The 18,303-nt window shown below is 39.3% G+C and overlaps 1 protein-coding gene across 1 annotated transcript in view; it reads left to right on the forward strand.

The window, feature by feature from the left end:
* The first annotated feature begins 9,841 nt into the window (after positions 1-9,841).
* Positions 9,842-18,303, forward strand: part of MTX2 (metaxin 2) — a 65,433-nt gene continuing 56,971 nt past the window's right edge. The window contains exon 1 of the mRNA XM_043577123.1: positions 9,842-10,201. Within this exon, the coding sequence (XP_043433058.1) occupies positions 10,162-10,201 (40 nt within the window). The 5' untranslated portion in view covers positions 9,842-10,161. The remainder of the gene's footprint in view (positions 10,202-18,303) is intronic.

Consider the following 18,303-nt stretch of genomic DNA (forward strand, 5'->3'; position numbering starts at 1 on the left):
AGGCCTTGGGCCAGTGTTAAGTTAGACATCCCCACAATGCTAAAGCCCCAAAAGGTTGTGCCTTCAGAGGAAGGGCAAGCTAGCAAAAATCAACCAACACAAGGAGGCAAGCAGGAGCTGGATGCTTTACACCTGTATTTTGGTTGGACTAAAGTCATATCCACTTTAAATTTGTAACCATAAGTCCTCATACCGATTTGTCACTTGAATTTATACTATCTGTAGAGGCTCTCCCACACTGAGAAATCAACCAAAAAAATAATGAGGTCTAGGCTATGCTGCTATTACTTCTGGAGTGCTTGGTAGAAGCAAAGGAAAAACCTTTCTGGAGGGATATGCCTTTAGTCATAGTTGCAATAATTTCCACAGAAAGCTTCACAGATTAAAATTATAGGATACACAAGGAAATAATCTACTATGAGTGAAGGTCAGCAAATATACCATATGGCATGATTAGACCCCAAGAAATTCAATTAATGGGAAAATTGGTTAGATATTTAAAATATCTGATTTTTACAACTATCTACTTCATAGAAGAAATTAAGAACATAAGAAAAGAACAAGCTGTTAAATTTTTAAAAAGTATTTTGGGGCCTCATTCTGGGCAGATTTCTGGGAGAGGGGAGCTGTTTCGGCATAAGCAGGGCTAAGACTGATTGATGGTTGGGAGTTGTCAATATTACAAATCATGATGTCCAGGGAACTGGTATGAAGTTTCGTCCCAATTGATTAGTGCCTATATTAAAAATGTCAGATACTTGGGGTGAGGCCTTGTGGCAGGGATCTCCATGAAGTGGTGATAATTTAAGTCAAATGGTGAGAGAAGAGTGGCTGTGAGATTTCTGTCCAGTTGGAAGCAAGACCCCAGCAGTCAGGTAGAATGTAAGGGTAATGATGCTGTGGGAGGGTGTCGAGGTTAGCTGCTGACAAGGACTAGGGTGACTGTCAAGACCCCAGTCAAAAGGGCTTGAGGTTAGGGGCGCCTGGGTGGCTCAGTTGATTGAGCATCCCACTTCAGCTCAGGTCATGATCTCACGGTTTAAGCTCCTCATGGGGCTTGCTGCTGTCAGTGAAGAGCCCGCTTTGGATCCTCTCTCCCCTTCTGCCTCTGCTTCCCCCCTGTTCATGCTCTGTCTCTCAAAAATAAATTAAAAACATTTAAAAAAAAAAGGTCTTGAGTTTAGGACAGATATATCTAGGAGAAAAATGGATTACCAAATAAATTGGGAAAGAAGTCCTGTAATGCAGAAGAATTAGGCATGCATGAAGAATACAGGGAGCAGGGAAGATGTAGGTCAGAGTATGAACTATAGGTGCCCTGGATACCAGACTTAGAATACCAAGACTAATTCCAGACCCTATGTATGATAGGAATGGGGCTTCCAATATGCTACCAGGCTTGGTTCAGACTTGGTCAGAACTGGAGCAAATTTAGGATCTGAAATTGGGTGAAGTTCCATGAGGCAAGCACTGATAAAGCTGACTGTATTTATATATATGCGTATATATACATACATATATATATATATACACACATATATATACATACATGTATATATGCATTAGTATCAGATAATCAAACAATTGTTATCTTCTTTACTACAAAATATCATGCAAAAGTCGATACTACCCAAAGCAATCTACACGTTCAATGCAATCCCTATCAAAATAACACCAGCATTCTTCACAGAGCTAGAACAAATAATCCTAAAATTTGTATGGAACCAGAAAAGACCCCGAATAGCCAAAGCAATCTTGAAAAAGAAAACCAAAGCAGGAGGCATCACAATCCCAGACTTCAAGTTATACTACAAAGCTGTAGTCATCAAGACGGTATGGTACTGGCACAAGAACAGACACTCAGATCAATGGAACAGAATAGAGAACCCAGAAATGGACCCACAAACGTATGGCCAACTAATCTTTGACAAAGCAGGAAAGGATATCCAGTGGAATAAAGACAGTCTCTTCAGTAAGCAGTGCTGGGAAAACCAGACAGTGACATGCAGAAGAATGAACCTGGACCACTTTCTTACATCATACACAAAAATAAACTCAAAATGGATGAAAGACCTAAATGTGAGACAGGAAGCCATCAAAATACTCGAAAACCTCTTTGATCTTGCCCGCAGCAACTGCTTACTCAACACGTCTCCAGAGGCAAGGGAAACAAAAGCAAAAACGAGGGGCGCCTGGGTGACGCAGTCGGTTAAGCGTCCGACTTCAGCCAGGTCACGATCTCGCACTCCGTGAGTTCGAGCCCCGCGTCGGGCTCTGGGCTGATGGCTCAGAGCCTGGAGCCTGTTTCCAATTCTGTGTCTCCCTCTCTCTCTGCCCCTCCCCCATTCATGCTCTGTCTCTCTCTGTCCCAAAAATAAATAAACGTTGAAAAAAAAATTAAAAAAAAAAGCAAAAACGAACTATTGGGACCTCATCAAAATAAAAAGCTTCTGCACAGCAAAGGAAACAATCAGCAAAACTAAAAGGCAACTGATGGAATGGGAGAAGATATTTGCAAGTGACATATCAGATAAAGGGTTAGTATCCAAAATCTATAAAGAACTTATCAAACTCAATACCCAAAAAACAAATAATCCAGTGAAAAAATGAGCAAAAGACATGAATAGACACTTCTCCAAAGAAGACATCCAGATGGCCAACTGACACATGAAAAAAATGCTCAACATCACTCATCATCAGGGAAATACAAATCAAAACCCCAATGAGATACCACCTCACACCTGTCAGAATGGCTAACATTAACAACTCAGGCAACAACAGATGTTGGTGAGGATGCGGAGAAAGAGGATCTCTTTTGTATTGTTGGTGGGAATGCAAGCTGGTGCAGCCACTCTGGAAAACCGTATGGAGGTTCCTCAAAAACTAAAAATAGAACTACCCTATGACCCAGCAATTGCACTACTAGGCATTTATCTAAGGGATACAGGTATACTGTTTCGAAGGGACACATGCACCCCCATATTTATAGCAGCACTATCAACAATAGCCAAAGTATGGAAAGAGCCCAAATGTCCATCGATGGATGAATGGATAAAGAAGATGTGGTATATATGTATATATATATATATATATATATATATATATATATATATATATACAATGGAGTAGTAATCGGCAATCAAAAAGAATGAAATCTTGCCATTTGCAACTATGTGGATGGAACTGGAGGGTATTATGCTAAGTGAAATTAGTCAGTCAGAGAAAGGCAAAAATCATATGACTTCACTCATATGAGGACTTTAAGATACAAAACAGATTAATGTAAGGGAAGGGAAACAAAAATAATATAAAAACAGGGAGGGGGACAAAACAGAAGAGACTCATAGATATGGAGAACAAACTGAGGGTTACGGGAGGGGTTGTGGAAGGGGGGATGGGATAAATGGGTAAGGGGCACTAAGGAATCTACTCCTGAAATCATTGTTACACTATATGCTAACTAATTTGGATGTAAATAAAAAAAATAAAAAATAAAATTTAAAAAAACATGCAAAAGATTTTTTTTTGCACACAATATGACTTCTGTTTAAATGAATGCAACATCTCAATGAACAGATTTATGATAAATCTATCCAACTCTTTGCTATCAATCTCTCACTGTCATTATAATTTCTTCCAAAGTTTTATTGAGAAGTCATTTTCTCCTGTGCTGACAAAGTATTTCTTGAGGAGTGACTTCATTGAAATTTTTCAATTAAAAAGCTCATTTGGAATGTTTGGAATGTTCAGGATGTTTTTTGTTTGAGACATAGAATCCCATTCAGCCTTGTCCCCACCCCGCCTGCCATGTTGTTACTCACCTACAGGCTTAGTCTGGAAGGGCCTTGGCAGGAACTTCTCCCTTCTGGAAAGAGCCTGCAGCTTCTGGACTCCCAGGGTTGGGGATTTGCCTCTGAGAACCACAGAGTTTTTCTGATCCTCCTGGGTCAGACCTCTTGGGAACTGTGCTGCCAGATTCCTTGTGAGTTTCCAGAAACTCCTGGGCCTCTTGACTCAAATGGCTCCTTGTTCTCCCCTGCCCTCAACAGAGCCGCTCTCCTCCTCAGCACTCCACTGTCTCCAGCTCTAGGCGCCTGCTTTAGAGTGGCTTTCAGTATGCTGTTCAGTAGCATGTTAGTGACAACACTAGCAGTACTCTGTGGCAATCTTCCAAAGTTAGAAAGATCTGTTTCCTGTAAAACAGAAATAAAATTCCTAGATTCTGTGTTTGACTTGGAGGGCAGAGAGGAGGCGAAGGAAACTGGTGTACAGAGTGCTCCAAAATTCCAAAGTGTGTTCCGAGATGCATCTCATCTGGAGAAATTCTTTTGGAGAGATTGGTTAAGGGAATTTTGGTTAGTTGGAAAAAAAAAAAGTGTAGAAATCTGCATACCGTTCTCTATTATGGAAGCTCATAATTCTTAGGAGCATGTTCATAGTTCTAAGAAGTCCTATAGTAAAGAAACTTACTTAATTTGGATTAGTGTTTTCCAGACTTTTTGATCTCCATATTTTTTTATTAAAAATGTTTAATGTTTATTTATTTTTGAGAGAGAGAGAGAGAGAGAGAGAGAGCGAGCATGAGTGGAGGGAGGGGCAGAGAGAGAGAGAGGGGGAGACACAGAATCTGAAGCAGGCTCCTGTCTCTGAGCTGTCAGCACAGAGCCAGACGCGGGGCTGGAACTCATAAACCTGTGAGATCATGACCCGAGGTGAAATCAAGAGTGAGATGCTTACCTGACTGAGCCACCCAGGCGCCCCATAGTTTTTAAATTCTGCTTTTTTTACTTAACATAGCATCATTCATATTCTCCATGTTGTTATGTTCACACATATTATTTACAGCTTCAGAAAGTATATATCCCTGTTAGCCAGCTCTGGAAGGACAATATATACACAATGGGATGAGACCATTGTGTACAGTGGTTTTTCTTTTTTGTTTTGAAAACCTGCAAGTTGGGGCACCGGGGTGGCTCAGTGGGTTAAGCGTCCAACTTTGGCTCAGGTTGTGAGCCCTGCACTGGGCTCAGGGTTGGCAATGCAGAGCCTGCTTCTCTCTTTCTCCCTCTCTCTCTGCCCCTCCCCAACTTGTTCTCTCTCTCTCTCTCTCTCTCTCTCTCTCAAAAATAAATAAATTAAAAAAAAAAACCTGCAAGTTTACTGCTACAGTGATTTAAGGTTGTTCGCTCACTATATTTATGTGAAAGTAACTACTTCCATAATATATATAATAATATAATATCTACATAAATAATAAACGTAAAAATTCTGTTGAAGACATCCTCAGCTTTTCCTCTTAGTGAACACAATCATCCGAATTTCTCTCCCCTTCCCAACTCTAGGGGCTGTAGTCAAGGCATCATGACATTTTATGACCCCCTTTATGGAAATGAAAAACATTAAAGAGCTTAAGTGACTTTTGTAGTTTTAAAACAAGTGGTAGCCTCACTATAGCACTCTTGATTCTTCTTTGTGGACTGTGGTATATGGCATTGGTTGCCTGGTGTCTTTTCCATCATTTCCCTTTGTAACAGATTCTATTCCTCCTTTGCTTGGTCTATCGTGGAACCCATCCGCTTGGACAAAGTATTTCGTTCAGAGGTGACAACATCCAAGCGATTATAATTCTTCCCCGGGATTATTAATTTATGGAAGTTGGGGCTGCCAACGTAAGAAGATGTGACATTGGCGCTATCTGGGCAACTGTTTTTTCCTGCCAGCTGGGAGAAGGTGTGCCTTCGGCTAAAGAGAGTAACACTGAACAGATATGAGAAGTGCAAGGAGAGACACAGAGCTGATACCTTGGTCCCTAGAGCGCTTCATTCAGTTTTGTGAATTACTCTGGTGTACTTTCTACCGCTATGACTTAAACTTGCTTAGCTAGGCTTAATTGTGTCTTTATAACTTGCAACCAGGAGAGTCCTAACTAATTCAGTTCCTACAATGGTAGATAAGACATCAACCGCCCGTGAAAAGCACCACTAGATATGGTTAAAAGACTCAGATCCCAATAAAAACATAAAGCTATGAAAATGAGACAACACACATATTCCGCCAAATTAGGCAGAAATCTATCATTTTAATTTCTATTGAAAACTGGTTAGTATTTGAAGTATCTAGGCCCACTGTAATCAATAATGTAGTTATTTCCCAAAGTGTAGCGTTGCAGTCAATATGCCTGTAGTTCATTTGAGGGTGTGCTAGCCTAAAATACAAGAGGGTGGGATCAGAAAGTGAGAAAATGGTAAGAACTTAGTTCTGGATCGATCATGATTTCTTAGGAATTAAACAAAATGGATGAAAGAAGAGTTGAGAGATGTAAGGACAAATGGCTGACACATTTCTGTACCCTTTAAAAAATATCTTTGCAAACCTGATATATTAGATTGCTTGTAGTTGTCTACAGTTCTGTTATTTTTATTTTTTTTTTAATATTTAGTTATTTTTGAGAGAGGGAGTGCAAGTGAGCATGGGGGAAGGGCAGAGAAAGATGAAGACAGAGGATCATCCCCTGTCAGCGCAGAGACGGACATGGGGTTCAAGCTCACGAATGGCGAAATTATGACCTGAGCTGAAGTTGATGCTTAACCAACTGAGCCACCAGGTGCCCCTCTATTATTTTTAAGGAAGTAAAAACTGTTAACAGATGAACAAAAACGTTCTGGGGCACAACATGGTTACCTTAGTGTTTTTAATTGCATTTACACTTTATTTGGATTGATAGAATTATCCACGATTATTTCTGTTGGTGAGGGTGGGAGGATGGTCTAATTTGAATAAAAGGCATGAATTTATTACATCATTGTCAAATAAGTAGTATAATCTTGAAGGAATCTCAGCCAAAATTTTATCTTGCAGGCATTTGTCAAGAAAGAAGATATTTACATTTAAAATATTAACATTCTGTCAGAGAAAAATGAAATGCAGATAAAATGCCTTAGTATTTTATTTTTTTTCAACTTTTTTTTTTTTTAATTTTTGGGACAGAGAGAGACAGAGCATGAACGGTGGAGGGGCAGAGAGAGAGGGAGACACAGAATCGGAAACAGGCTCCAGGCTCTGAGCCATCAGCCCAGAGCCTGACGCGGGGCTCAAACTCACAGACCGCAAGATCGTGACCTGGCTGAAGTCGGACGCTTAACTGACTGCGCCACCCAGGCGCCCCAAAATGCCTTAGTATTTTAATGTTAATAAAGTATATATTCATCATGACAGCTGTATATTTCCTATTTAATACAGGAATGTAAAATCTAGATTAGAGACAGGAAAATATTCTCATGATGGAACAGTTTTGCAAGAAAAGTGATTTTATTAGGGCAAACAATGTTAATAGCATGCATTAATATTTTATGTTAAATAATTGTGTGATTATCCTTTTAGTAACATATGGATTCCCTAGCACTTTTGTTTTATCATCTCATCCTTAAAAATTCCAGTGGCTTGTTTTCTTGTATTTTCCTTAATTGTGATCTTAAACAGATCCTCAGTTTTAAATCTGCCAGTTGTTCTGATACAGATGCATAAATACATTTTCTCCAGTTGGTTATTTATTCAAAGACAGCTTGTTTGTGGATACTGTCAGGACATCTGCATTTTATTGGATCTAATTTTTAGTAATAAAGACCTCCCACATTATAGATTCTTTCCAGTCTAAATTAGCCTGTGTGGGAAGCAAAAGAACCATCAGTCAGGGAGAAAAAGTGAATCCATATGGCGCTGATGAGTCTGTTTCCCCGACTACAATGATGAAAGGGTTGAATATAGACAGTGCCCCCAGCAGATCCATGTTTCTTTCTCAAAAGCTTGCTAGAACAGGATTCGTGTCAGTCCCAACTCAGTATCTTTGAGCCAGTCCAGTTCATCCATGCATCAAGCCATAGACACCTAACGAAATTCTGAGGGTGCATTCTCCTTTACCTTTAATCTTGCTCTATTTCTCTTGCATGTATGCCCAGTCTCTGGCTCTTGCCATTCTCCTTCCATTTTGGGGCTCACCTTTGCCTTTGGGACTTGTTGGATTTTTGATTCCCTGGTCCAATACTAAGGACTTTGGTTCAGGTTTCCACACAATCTCTATGTCATGGAGAAATCTTAAAGAAATCTGCATGTGTCAAAAAGTAGTCAAAAGGGGCATCTGGGTGGCTCAGTCGGTTGAGTGTTTGACTTTGGCTCAGGTCATGATCTCACGGTTTATGAGTTGGAGTCCCACATCTGGCTTGTCGCCGTCAGCCTGTCAACGCAGAGCCCGCTTCAGATCCCCTTCTCTCTCTGCTCCCTCCTCCACTCACCCTCTCTCAAAAAATAATTAAAACATTAACAAAAAAAAGTAGCCAAAATTTTTATTCCTGCTTTTAAAAAGGGACAAACAAAATGTGGTAATAGAACTTGAATAGGTGACAGGTCTTCACTTTTACAAGTTAAACTACTTCACTGTGCAGAGAAACAGACAGGAATTAAAAGTTTTTCTTTCAATGGACACCCAATACCTGGAACAGTTAATTTCTCCTGGTCATTACACCCATGGGCATAGTATATTCTTTACTATCAATGTTATCTCCCGTAGCACAAACCAGAAAAACCTGTGATTTCAGCCCCTCCTCAACTCTGAGTCTCCGCCAATGAGAAGATACTGTGTCTTCAAACATGGCTGGGTTTATGTTCACTTACGTTTTTGGGTATGTCTAAACTTAGTTTAACAAGTTTCCTAGTTTCAGAGATGATGCAAATTGATGACTTATCCTTAAAATACTTATTATTTAGTGCAGTGGGTAGAAATGTGTCCCCCCCCCCCCCAAAAGAAGAAAAAAACCCAGTATGTTCAAGTTTCTACCGCCTGGCACCTGTGAATGTGAACTTATTTGGAATTAGAGCCTTTGCAGATGAAATCAAGTTAATATGAGGCTATACTGGATTAGGGTAGACCCTAATCCAAGGACTGGTGGACTTATAAGAAGAGGGAAATTTGGACATGAACATACTCTGCCATGTGATGAAGGCAGAGATTTAAGTGATGTGTCTATAAGCCAAGGAAGATCAAAGATTGCTGGCACCCCCTAGAAGCTACAATGAAGTAGGAAAGGATTTTTCCTGGAGTATTGAGAGAAAGCATGGCCCTCTGTACACCCTGACTTTGGACATCTAGCCTCTAAAATTGGGAGAGAATAAAATTGTTTTAAGCCATTTAGTTTGTGGTGATCTGTTATGAGTTTCTCATCAGTGAAAGGGGGCTTTGGCTTACCAGATGATCTCTGAAGTCAGTTCCACTTGTAATATTTTATGCCTCTAAATCTGTAACATATTCTGATTTTTCCTTAATTGTATAGCTTTGTATAAACTGTATAGAAAGTCACTTATGGATTTAATGTCTCCTCCTCTTTCTGCCCCTCTCACCCACCTCTAAAAAGGAGAAGTGTGTGAAACTAGAGTATCTTATTCTGCAAAATGAGCTTCATTTCGGGTAATAGAGTTGATGGACAAACTGTCTCTCAGCTTAGGTGTCAAGCCTCCTCTCTAGCAAGCATGTTTGAATAAAAGAATAAACACTAATGTCTGTCCATGGACTTATCAACCTAGCAGTATAGTGGAACAGAAGAAAGTTAACGTGGCATACTCCCTGAGCAGGCAGTTCAAACTCTCTGTTTCCTTACCCTTAAAATGGCTATCACAATACCGGCTTACTGGGTTGTTGAGCTGACATGAAACAGAATGCTGTTAATACCTTTTTTAAAGTGCCTGGTATGGCGTGCTTAAAAACTTTACTTGCTTACAAAATTCTCGCTTACAGAAAGGATACTGAAAACATCTGGGATCCCCTTTTCCGGATTCCCCTTTTCCGCGGTCGGCAACCACGCACCCAGGTCCACGGAGCGCTTGGCTGCGGCGGGGAGATTTGCATTAGGAAACCGGGCGCGCGGGGGGAGGGGGCGGAGTGGCGCCGGCGGAAGCGCTCTCGCGCCACTGTCAGCTGCGCCGGAAGTTCCTGGTCGGGCCTGGCGGTAACCTTGGGGTCCTCGCCGCCTCCGCCGCCGCCGGGGTAGGCTGCGCGAGTCTGAGCCTCAGCCGGGTCGGGACTGGTAGCAGCTAGGAGACGCCGGGGTTGTAGGAGAGGACGCCGAGGGCCGTGGGGACCAGGAACTGCGGGCGCAGGACCGCCCAGCGGACATGTCTCTAGTGGCGGAAGCCTTCGTCTCGCAGATCGCAGGTAGCGCGCGTGGCCCTGGGCTGCGGGTGGAGGCGGGGGCGGCGCAGGGCAGTCGCCGGGAGCAGTGTGCGGGTTAGGGCTGCAGCTTTGCCTCAACCTTGCGGCATTAGATGCAGAACCCAGGCCTGGGGATAGAGGCGGGCACGGAGTACCAGCCTCGTTTCACAGATGAGAAAACTGAGGGGGGACACTTGGCCAAGGTCACCTAGCAGGGGCGGGAATACCGCCTTCCTTCTCGTGGGCGTACTTTGGTTCCCCTCAGGTTAGGTCAAGAGGGGTTGGGGTGCGTGAAGGATGTCGTGGGTTGGCATGAGAGGGCGTGGCTACAGGGGCCAGGTCTTATAAGGCTTCATTCAGTCTGAGAGTGAGGTTGGTCTCCGTCGTTGGACCTGAAGTTTAAAGTGATTGTCACTAATGAGTTGCCCTTGTTACCTAATGTTGTTGAGGGGCTACCGAAGATCTTGCTTTCTCTCCCAGCACCACGATATTGCCATCTGCTAGGTCTGCAGGATTCGTCGAAAAGTCAATCTGCATATATTTTTTAGAAACACCTTTGATTTGATGGACTGAATGTAGCTGATGTAAATAAAATAGATTTATGTTTTCTGTTTTCGAGGTTCTTACTGTAGTGGAAGAAATTAAATATTGTTGAGGAAGTGAGACTAGACACAGGTATTGTAGATATGTATTGATGGGATTATCTTTAAATGGAGTTAATCTTAACTTCCCAGAAGTATTTTCAACATGAGTAAAGAGACAGTTACCAGGATAAATAGGTACATTTAAAATGAAGTAGTGTCTTGGAAATGGAAGGTACTGAATGTGTCCTAAAATTTGTAAAATGGTTTTCATTGCATTGCATTTGTGTGAACATACGTTTCTTTTTTTCTTTTTCACTTAAATATACATTGTTTTCTGGCAGAGAGGGAAGCCCTCACTAGATTAAAAGCTTCATGAAAATAGGGATCTATTTGTTTTGTCCCTCATTGTATCCTGAACACCTGTTAGTTGGTGCTTAGTAGAATTTGTGAATAATCTTAAGATTTCAAACAATGATTATTTCTCTTTTTACCGCTTATGTTAAAAAAAAAAAGTTAGATCACTGATTTAATTTCCATTTCTGCAATGTTAGAAAAAATCAACCATTTCATATTGTATGCTGATACTGGTATACTGTATGCATGTATTCCAATGTGTGATTTCTTCTAAAGAAAAAAATGATAAATGTCTTTCAGTAAACTTAATGAGTTTGGACTTTTGTGTCAGTTAGTAAAATTTAAGAATTTCTAGGAATTGTAATCTGTCTGTCATCTTAGCTGTTTGTAATGCTCTATTACCCTAGAAGGAGGCATTTAAAGATGGAAAATTCAATAAATGGTGTTGGGCCAGTTCCTAAGTCATAACACCACAAGAACAAATTCCAAATGAATTAAAGATTTAAATGTAAAATAAGAACAAGAACCAAATTGTAATAAAATAATTAGAAAATATAGGTGGTAATTTTCACTAATCTTGGGTAGCAGAGGAAGCCTAAGGACACACAGGATCCAGAATTGTTGGGAGAGAAAATTGGCAGATTTGGTTGCAGAAAAATTTAAAAAGCTTTATATGATAAAAGACATACGTTTCTACAGATTAATGAAAATATCAGCAGAATCCAGGGTAAAGGGTAGGAACAGGCAGTTCACAAACAGGAAATGCAGATGGACAATGAACATATGAATAAATGCTCTCCGTCAATGAAAGTAGATAGTTTTCCAGCTAGTCAGATGCACAAAAATGAGTATGATAATTTCTTTTTTTTTTATTTTTATTTTTATTATTATTTTTTTTTAATTTTTTTTTCAACGTTTATTTATTTTTGGGACAGAGAGAGACAGAGTATGAACGGGGGAGGGGCAGAGAGAGAGGGAGACACAGAATTGGAAACAGGCTCCAGGCTCTGAGCCATCAGCCCAGAGCCCGACGCGGGGCTCGAACTCCCCGACCGCGAGATGTGACCTGGCTGAAGTCGGACGCTTAACCGACTGCGCCACCCAGGCGCCCCGAGTATGATAATTTCTAGTACTGACAAAGGCATGGGGAAAACATCTACCCTCAAACTATTGGTGAGTCTATAAACTATTACTACTTTTTGGGAACTTAATATAGCAATGTTCATTAAAATATCGTCCTTTGATCCAGAAACTTTTCAGGGAATTTATTTGATGAAAATATAAGGACTATTGTTTAAAGCAATATGCATTATAGCATTAATTTTAATAGCAAAAAACCAGAAATGTACTAAATATATGCCAAATTACGGTATGCCCACATTATTACAAATACTAGAGATCAAGAGATACATCTGTTAAATGTATCGGCTTGAAATTTATGATTATCTTAAATAAAAACAAGTTATAGTATAATATATATATTGTATGAACCCCATTGTTGTTAAATAAACCCTATATAAACATGTATATGTTTATGTAAGCCCAGAAAAATAGAATATTCTAACTAATTTTAACTTGTAATTTCGGAGTAATAAGTGTAGGGAGTTGGTGGAGGGAGGAGGAGCTACATTTCTCAATTGTTTGAATTGTTATAATGAGAATATTTTACTTGTGTGGTTTAAACAATATAATTAAAAAAATTTAAAAGATTGTATCTGGACGAGCAGTGAAATAAGGGTGGCTAAAATAAACAATTTATATGAAACCCTATGTTTGCCTTGTGACTTTTAAGTGTGACTCCAATCCAACAACTATTCAGAGTTTTCTATTTCTGACAATAATATGGTTTTCTCGGAAGAGATCAATCTCGGGAGATTAGAGGTACATATCTATACAGTCCTATTATAAATAGAATAAATAGTTGTGAATCTGTTTTTGCAGCTGAGAGCTTTATTGACAGTGTGCTTATTCTTCTTCCTTTCAGTGGATGTGAGCCAACACACTGACATTTCTTTCAGAAACATTGAAAGGCATCTTGCATCTATCTGTGATATTCTTGAGAGCATTATTATTAAAAAAATTTTTTTTGAATGTTTATTTAGTTTTGGGGGGGGGGAGGGACAGAGAGAGAGGGAGACACAGAATCTGAAGCAGGCTCCAGGGTCTGAGCTGTCAGCCCAGAGCCCGACATGGGGCTTGAACCCCACCCTGCCCTCCAAACTTTGAGATCGTGACCTGAGCAGAAGTGGGACGCATAAATGACTGAGCCACCCCGGCGCCCTACTATTATTTTCTTAAAATGCAAGTGCGACTCTTGTTTTAACATCTTCATTAGTTCTGTATTGTTCGCAGGTGGAGTGAAGTGTATAAGACCTGTCATAATTAAGCCTCATCTCTTGTCACTCTTAAATTCTCACCTTTCTAAACTGTTTTAGAGTTCATCTTTGGCACATGTTGTCCTCTGCTTGAAATGCCCACTTTTGTAACTCGTTTGTCTCTTAAGACTCTGGGCACATTTTAACCTATAAATCTATCTTATGTTTTTTCTTGTCAAATGAGAACTGTTTGGTTTTTTTTCCTTCTTGTCTGATAATAATTATGATACCTGGCCTTGTAGACAATGAAATAATATGAAGAATAAAGTAAAAATCACCTAAAATCGTAACACCAGGTTAAGACTTTAAAGTTTCACCCTCATCATTAAAACTTTGGTGAGCAGAGCTATCTTCTTCTCTGCCCCTAAATGAAAAAACAAATGAAACAAATTATCAAATGTACATATTTTTTTGGAACCTGTTTTGCCATATATCATTGAGATCTGTTTCCATGTCTGCAAATTGAATTATTCATCATCGTTTTCTGTGGTTACATAGCATTTCATTGTAATGAAGAAATCATAACTTATCCAGTCTTATTTTGGTGGGTATTTAGGGTGTTGTATTAGTTCAACCAGAGAAGCAGAAGCTGTAGGATTTTGATCTCTAGCTCTACCTTTGGCTCTAGCTCTAGCTTTATATCTGTATGTCTACACACACATGCATGGATACATACATGGAATTGGCTTATGCTGTGGTGGGGGTAGGCCAACCAAGGACTGTGTTCACAAGGCAGGTAGTCAGGAATGGGAGATTCAGGAGGAAGAAAGGGTACGTGCAGCAGGTGCTGCTTGCAGTGTGTGAGCTCATAGGCCCTCTCTTTAAAGACTTCCAGCCGATTAAATCAGGCACACTCCAAGATGATCCCTCCCTTTTTTAAAAAAAAAATTTTTTTTTTAAACATTTATTCATTTTTGAGAGATAGAGAGATACAAGCATGGGTGGGGGGTGGGGCAGAAAGAGACACAGAATCCAAAGCAGGCTCCAGGCTCTGGGCTGTTAGCACTGCGGGCTGGAACCCGCAGACCGCGAGATAATGACCTGAGCTGAAGTCGGATGCTTAACCGACTGAGCCACCCAGGCATCCCGATCCCCCTTTTGATTAATGTAAAGTTAACTGATTAGGGATTTTATTTATATCTGCAAAATCCCTTCACAGCAGCACATGGCTAACAGAGAAGGAGTTTATATGCTACAAAATGGCTCCTCTCTTTTGTTTTCCCAGGGTCTGCTAGAAAATGTCCCTTGTAGCTTATCCTAATCAGTAGAAAGAGAATTCTGGCAAATGTGGTTCAGTCTAGTCAAGTTGATGTATCCTAAAGCCATCACTGGTATATATGATTTTTCTGTGATGTCAATAGTGCTTTCATAGACATATTTGTGTATCTCTTGAGTAGTTTCTTTGGATAAATTTCCTAAAGTGGAAGAGGATTTTGAATTGTTCTTATTACTTAATAATATGGAAAGGAAGGGTAAATTACAATTTTGAATTTTAATTTTTTTTAATTTTTAATTTTTGAATTATAGCTTGGATCTCTAGGTGATGATATGCTAGATTTAGAACCTTGGAAGAGGGATAAAAATAGTCCTGGATATTGAATCATTTTCAAAATCTTTTGGAACTGTGTATTTTCAATACTTATTTGCTTTTTGTTGTTGTTTTGTTTGTTTTATGGCAAGATTTTTCCAGTATATCATAGGGGAGGGCTGAGTATCCCCATTTGGGTTGTGTGAGCCCATTTGGAGCCAAAGAGGATGGAGTACTGTGATGGACAGACCGGACTCTTGCTTATCCCTGTACTAGGAGTGGCTCCAGGCTTTAGGGCTCCGCAGACCCATCATACACACAAAAGGAGAGAGGTGCTGAGCACTAAGCAGCAGAAATCTCCCACAGTGTCAATCACTTCTTTTTTTTTTTTTTTTTTTAAGATTTCATTTTTAAGTAATCTCTACTCCTAAAGTGGAGCTCGAATTTAAGGCCCCAAGATCAAGAGTCACACGCTCCATGGACTGAACCAACCAGATGCTTCATCAGTCAGTCACTTCTTTCACCTTGTTTTTACACTTGTGGTGGACTTTGGAGGAAGTCAGACCTGGCTACTCACTAAATGTGACCTTGGGTAAATTACTTGCCTTTTTAAGTCTCAGGTTTTTTGTTTGCAAGATGGTTTAAATTTTAATTTTAATGAAGAAAATTTTAAAGATGATGAGAAAATAATAATGCTTAACCTTGTATCTGACACACTGTAAGCATCCTTTTTTGAGCCACTGTTCTAGATGATTGATATACATAATTGCTAATATTAACAATTTGATCCTGTTTAAAAAAATTTTTTTTAAATGTTTATTTTATTTTTGAGAGAGAGAGGGATGTAGAAGATCCTAAGTAGGCTCTGCATGGACAGCAGAGAGCCTGATGCAGGGCTCAAACTCAAAAACCGGGAGATTCATGACCTGCCCCGAAATTGGACACTTAACTGACTGAGCCTCCTAGGCACTTCTGATCCTGTCTGATAGATATTATTCTTGTTTTATAGATGAGGAAATTGAAGCTCTGTTGGGTAGTAGAATATAAAGGTTAGGAACTGGGCCATTGGAGTAAGACAGAAATGAGTTCTAAGCTCAGCTGTCCCTCTCATTCTGTGATTTTGGGCAGACTGTCCCAGGCCACAGTTTCCTTATTTGTAAAAGGGGATAATATGTTTTATAATATATATTAAGCACTTAGTATAGGGTGGTACATAGTAATGTTCAGTACATGGTAATTGTTATTACTACTTTCATTGCCCAAGAGCCTCTGAGGATGTTCCATTGGTAATGTTATCCTATTGCCATTTTGGACAGCATGTTGTCCAAAGTATCTTTATTTTTAGTAACCCTATACCATCTTTCTGAATGACCTTATTACTTCACCAATGCCTTTCTATATTTTAAGCATATCAGTTAATTTCATCATACTGTAATTATTAATCTTTTGAAATCAGTATAATATCTGTTCTGTTCTTTATTTAGAAGCTCAGTAAACTATATAAGGGATAAAAAAAAGAAGACTTTCAATATTTCATTTATCTTTGTGGACATGTGGGTGCTTAATTATTTAAGTTTATTAATAACTTCATTCTAGCAGTAGCATTAATTTATAGTATGATCTGGGAAAGTAGTTTTATGGGTTCCATGGAATCCATTTCTAAGCATCTTCAAAGTATTATCAAAACAGGCATGTTTACATTTTTTAAAACTATTTATTTTGAAAGAGAGAACGAACATGAGTAGGGGAGGAGCAGAGAGCGAGCGAGAGAGAGGTCGGGGGACAGAGAATCCCAAGCAGGCTCCATGGTATCTGCACAGCTCCCAGTGCAGGGCTCGATCTCACCAACCGTGAGATTGTGACCTGTGCCAAAATCAAGAGTTGGATGTTTAACCTAGCGAGCCACCCAGGGGCCCTACAACATTTTGTTTTTATATCAGCAACAAAGTATTGTCTATTTCATCCCTCTTCCATGTAAGTACTAGGAAATGTGGACTTTGAAAGCAGTTCAGAAGGGTACTAGAAGCTCAAAGTGGAAAACGTAGTTTAAAAGTAAAATCGACGTGTTGCTGTTGCTCACAAGGTTTATTGAGAATGAAGAAAATGATAGTCAAAGCTCTTAATACCTGCATGCCTTATTATCTAATGATGGCAGTTGTAGCAGATAATTGAAAATATACACTGTGTTCAATTCTTTTGTTCTCGAAAATAAAGATTTTTTTTTTAGTTCTTTTCACTTAGTATTCTGAGGGTTCTCCAGTATTGAGGAATGCACCGAGGAATTATTGAGACGTTTTCAACTGGCCATCACATTTCAGAGAATCTTCTTTCATTCATATCAGCCACATGAATAGTCTCACACTGTAGTCCTTATCACCCTGGAGTATTTGAAGATGATATTGAAGGGGCAGATGGAGAAGCAAAGCAAAGACAAAATAGGTTATACTTCAGATTAGAGGCAAAGGACAATTTATTGACAGCCGTGTGGCCTATTTTATTTTATCATACTTATATTCATGAATAGGTTGGAAACCAAATTCTCAGAGGCAGTGTTTTGTTGTCTTTTAGAAAAGTTTGATATGATGTTAAGATAACTTGAAAGTTTCTGACCTTGAAGTAGTCCACCGTTAATTACAATGTGAGTTTTAATTTTCTTGTATGCTTTATTAACATTCCATGCTCTGAAATAACATGATTTTTAGTTGTTTTTGGTGATGGGTACCCCATAAAGATTTCATCTTATTTCTGTGAAGACTTTTGAGTTATTAATTAATGTTAGCTCAAGCCTTCCATATATGAGTGAAAATTGAAAAAAAAATCATCAAACTTTTTAACATTTTTCAAACATGTTATAAATTTCTTGGTAAGCAGTTATCAGATGGACTGAAGACACCAAATGGAGACGAGATATTAAATTCAGGCTTCTCATTTTTTGTTCAAAGACAGAAGTAATAATATTCAGCAAATTCAGCTACAGACATTTATGTGTAGAAATATTTGCCTTGCCAGTAAGAGAAATGCATGTTTTAATTTTTTATGGCTTTGTAAATGATCCTTACTCTATTCTTGAACACTTTTCTTATTTTTGTACGCTCTATAAATGAATCATGGTTTTGAACTTTTCTACATCAGTAATAAAAATGAAATTTGATTGGTTAGTGATAAAGAGGGTTATTTTCATAAAAACAATCATTTTGTCATGGCAATTCCCATTAACTGTAACTGCGTTAGCAAAATGGAAACCGTAAAAAGCATTTCGTTGTG

This window comes from Prionailurus bengalensis, chromosome C1, assembly GCF_016509475.1.
Source record: "Prionailurus bengalensis isolate Pbe53 chromosome C1, Fcat_Pben_1.1_paternal_pri, whole genome shotgun sequence".
NCBI classification, from domain to species: Eukaryota; Metazoa; Chordata; class Mammalia; order Carnivora; family Felidae; genus Prionailurus; species Prionailurus bengalensis.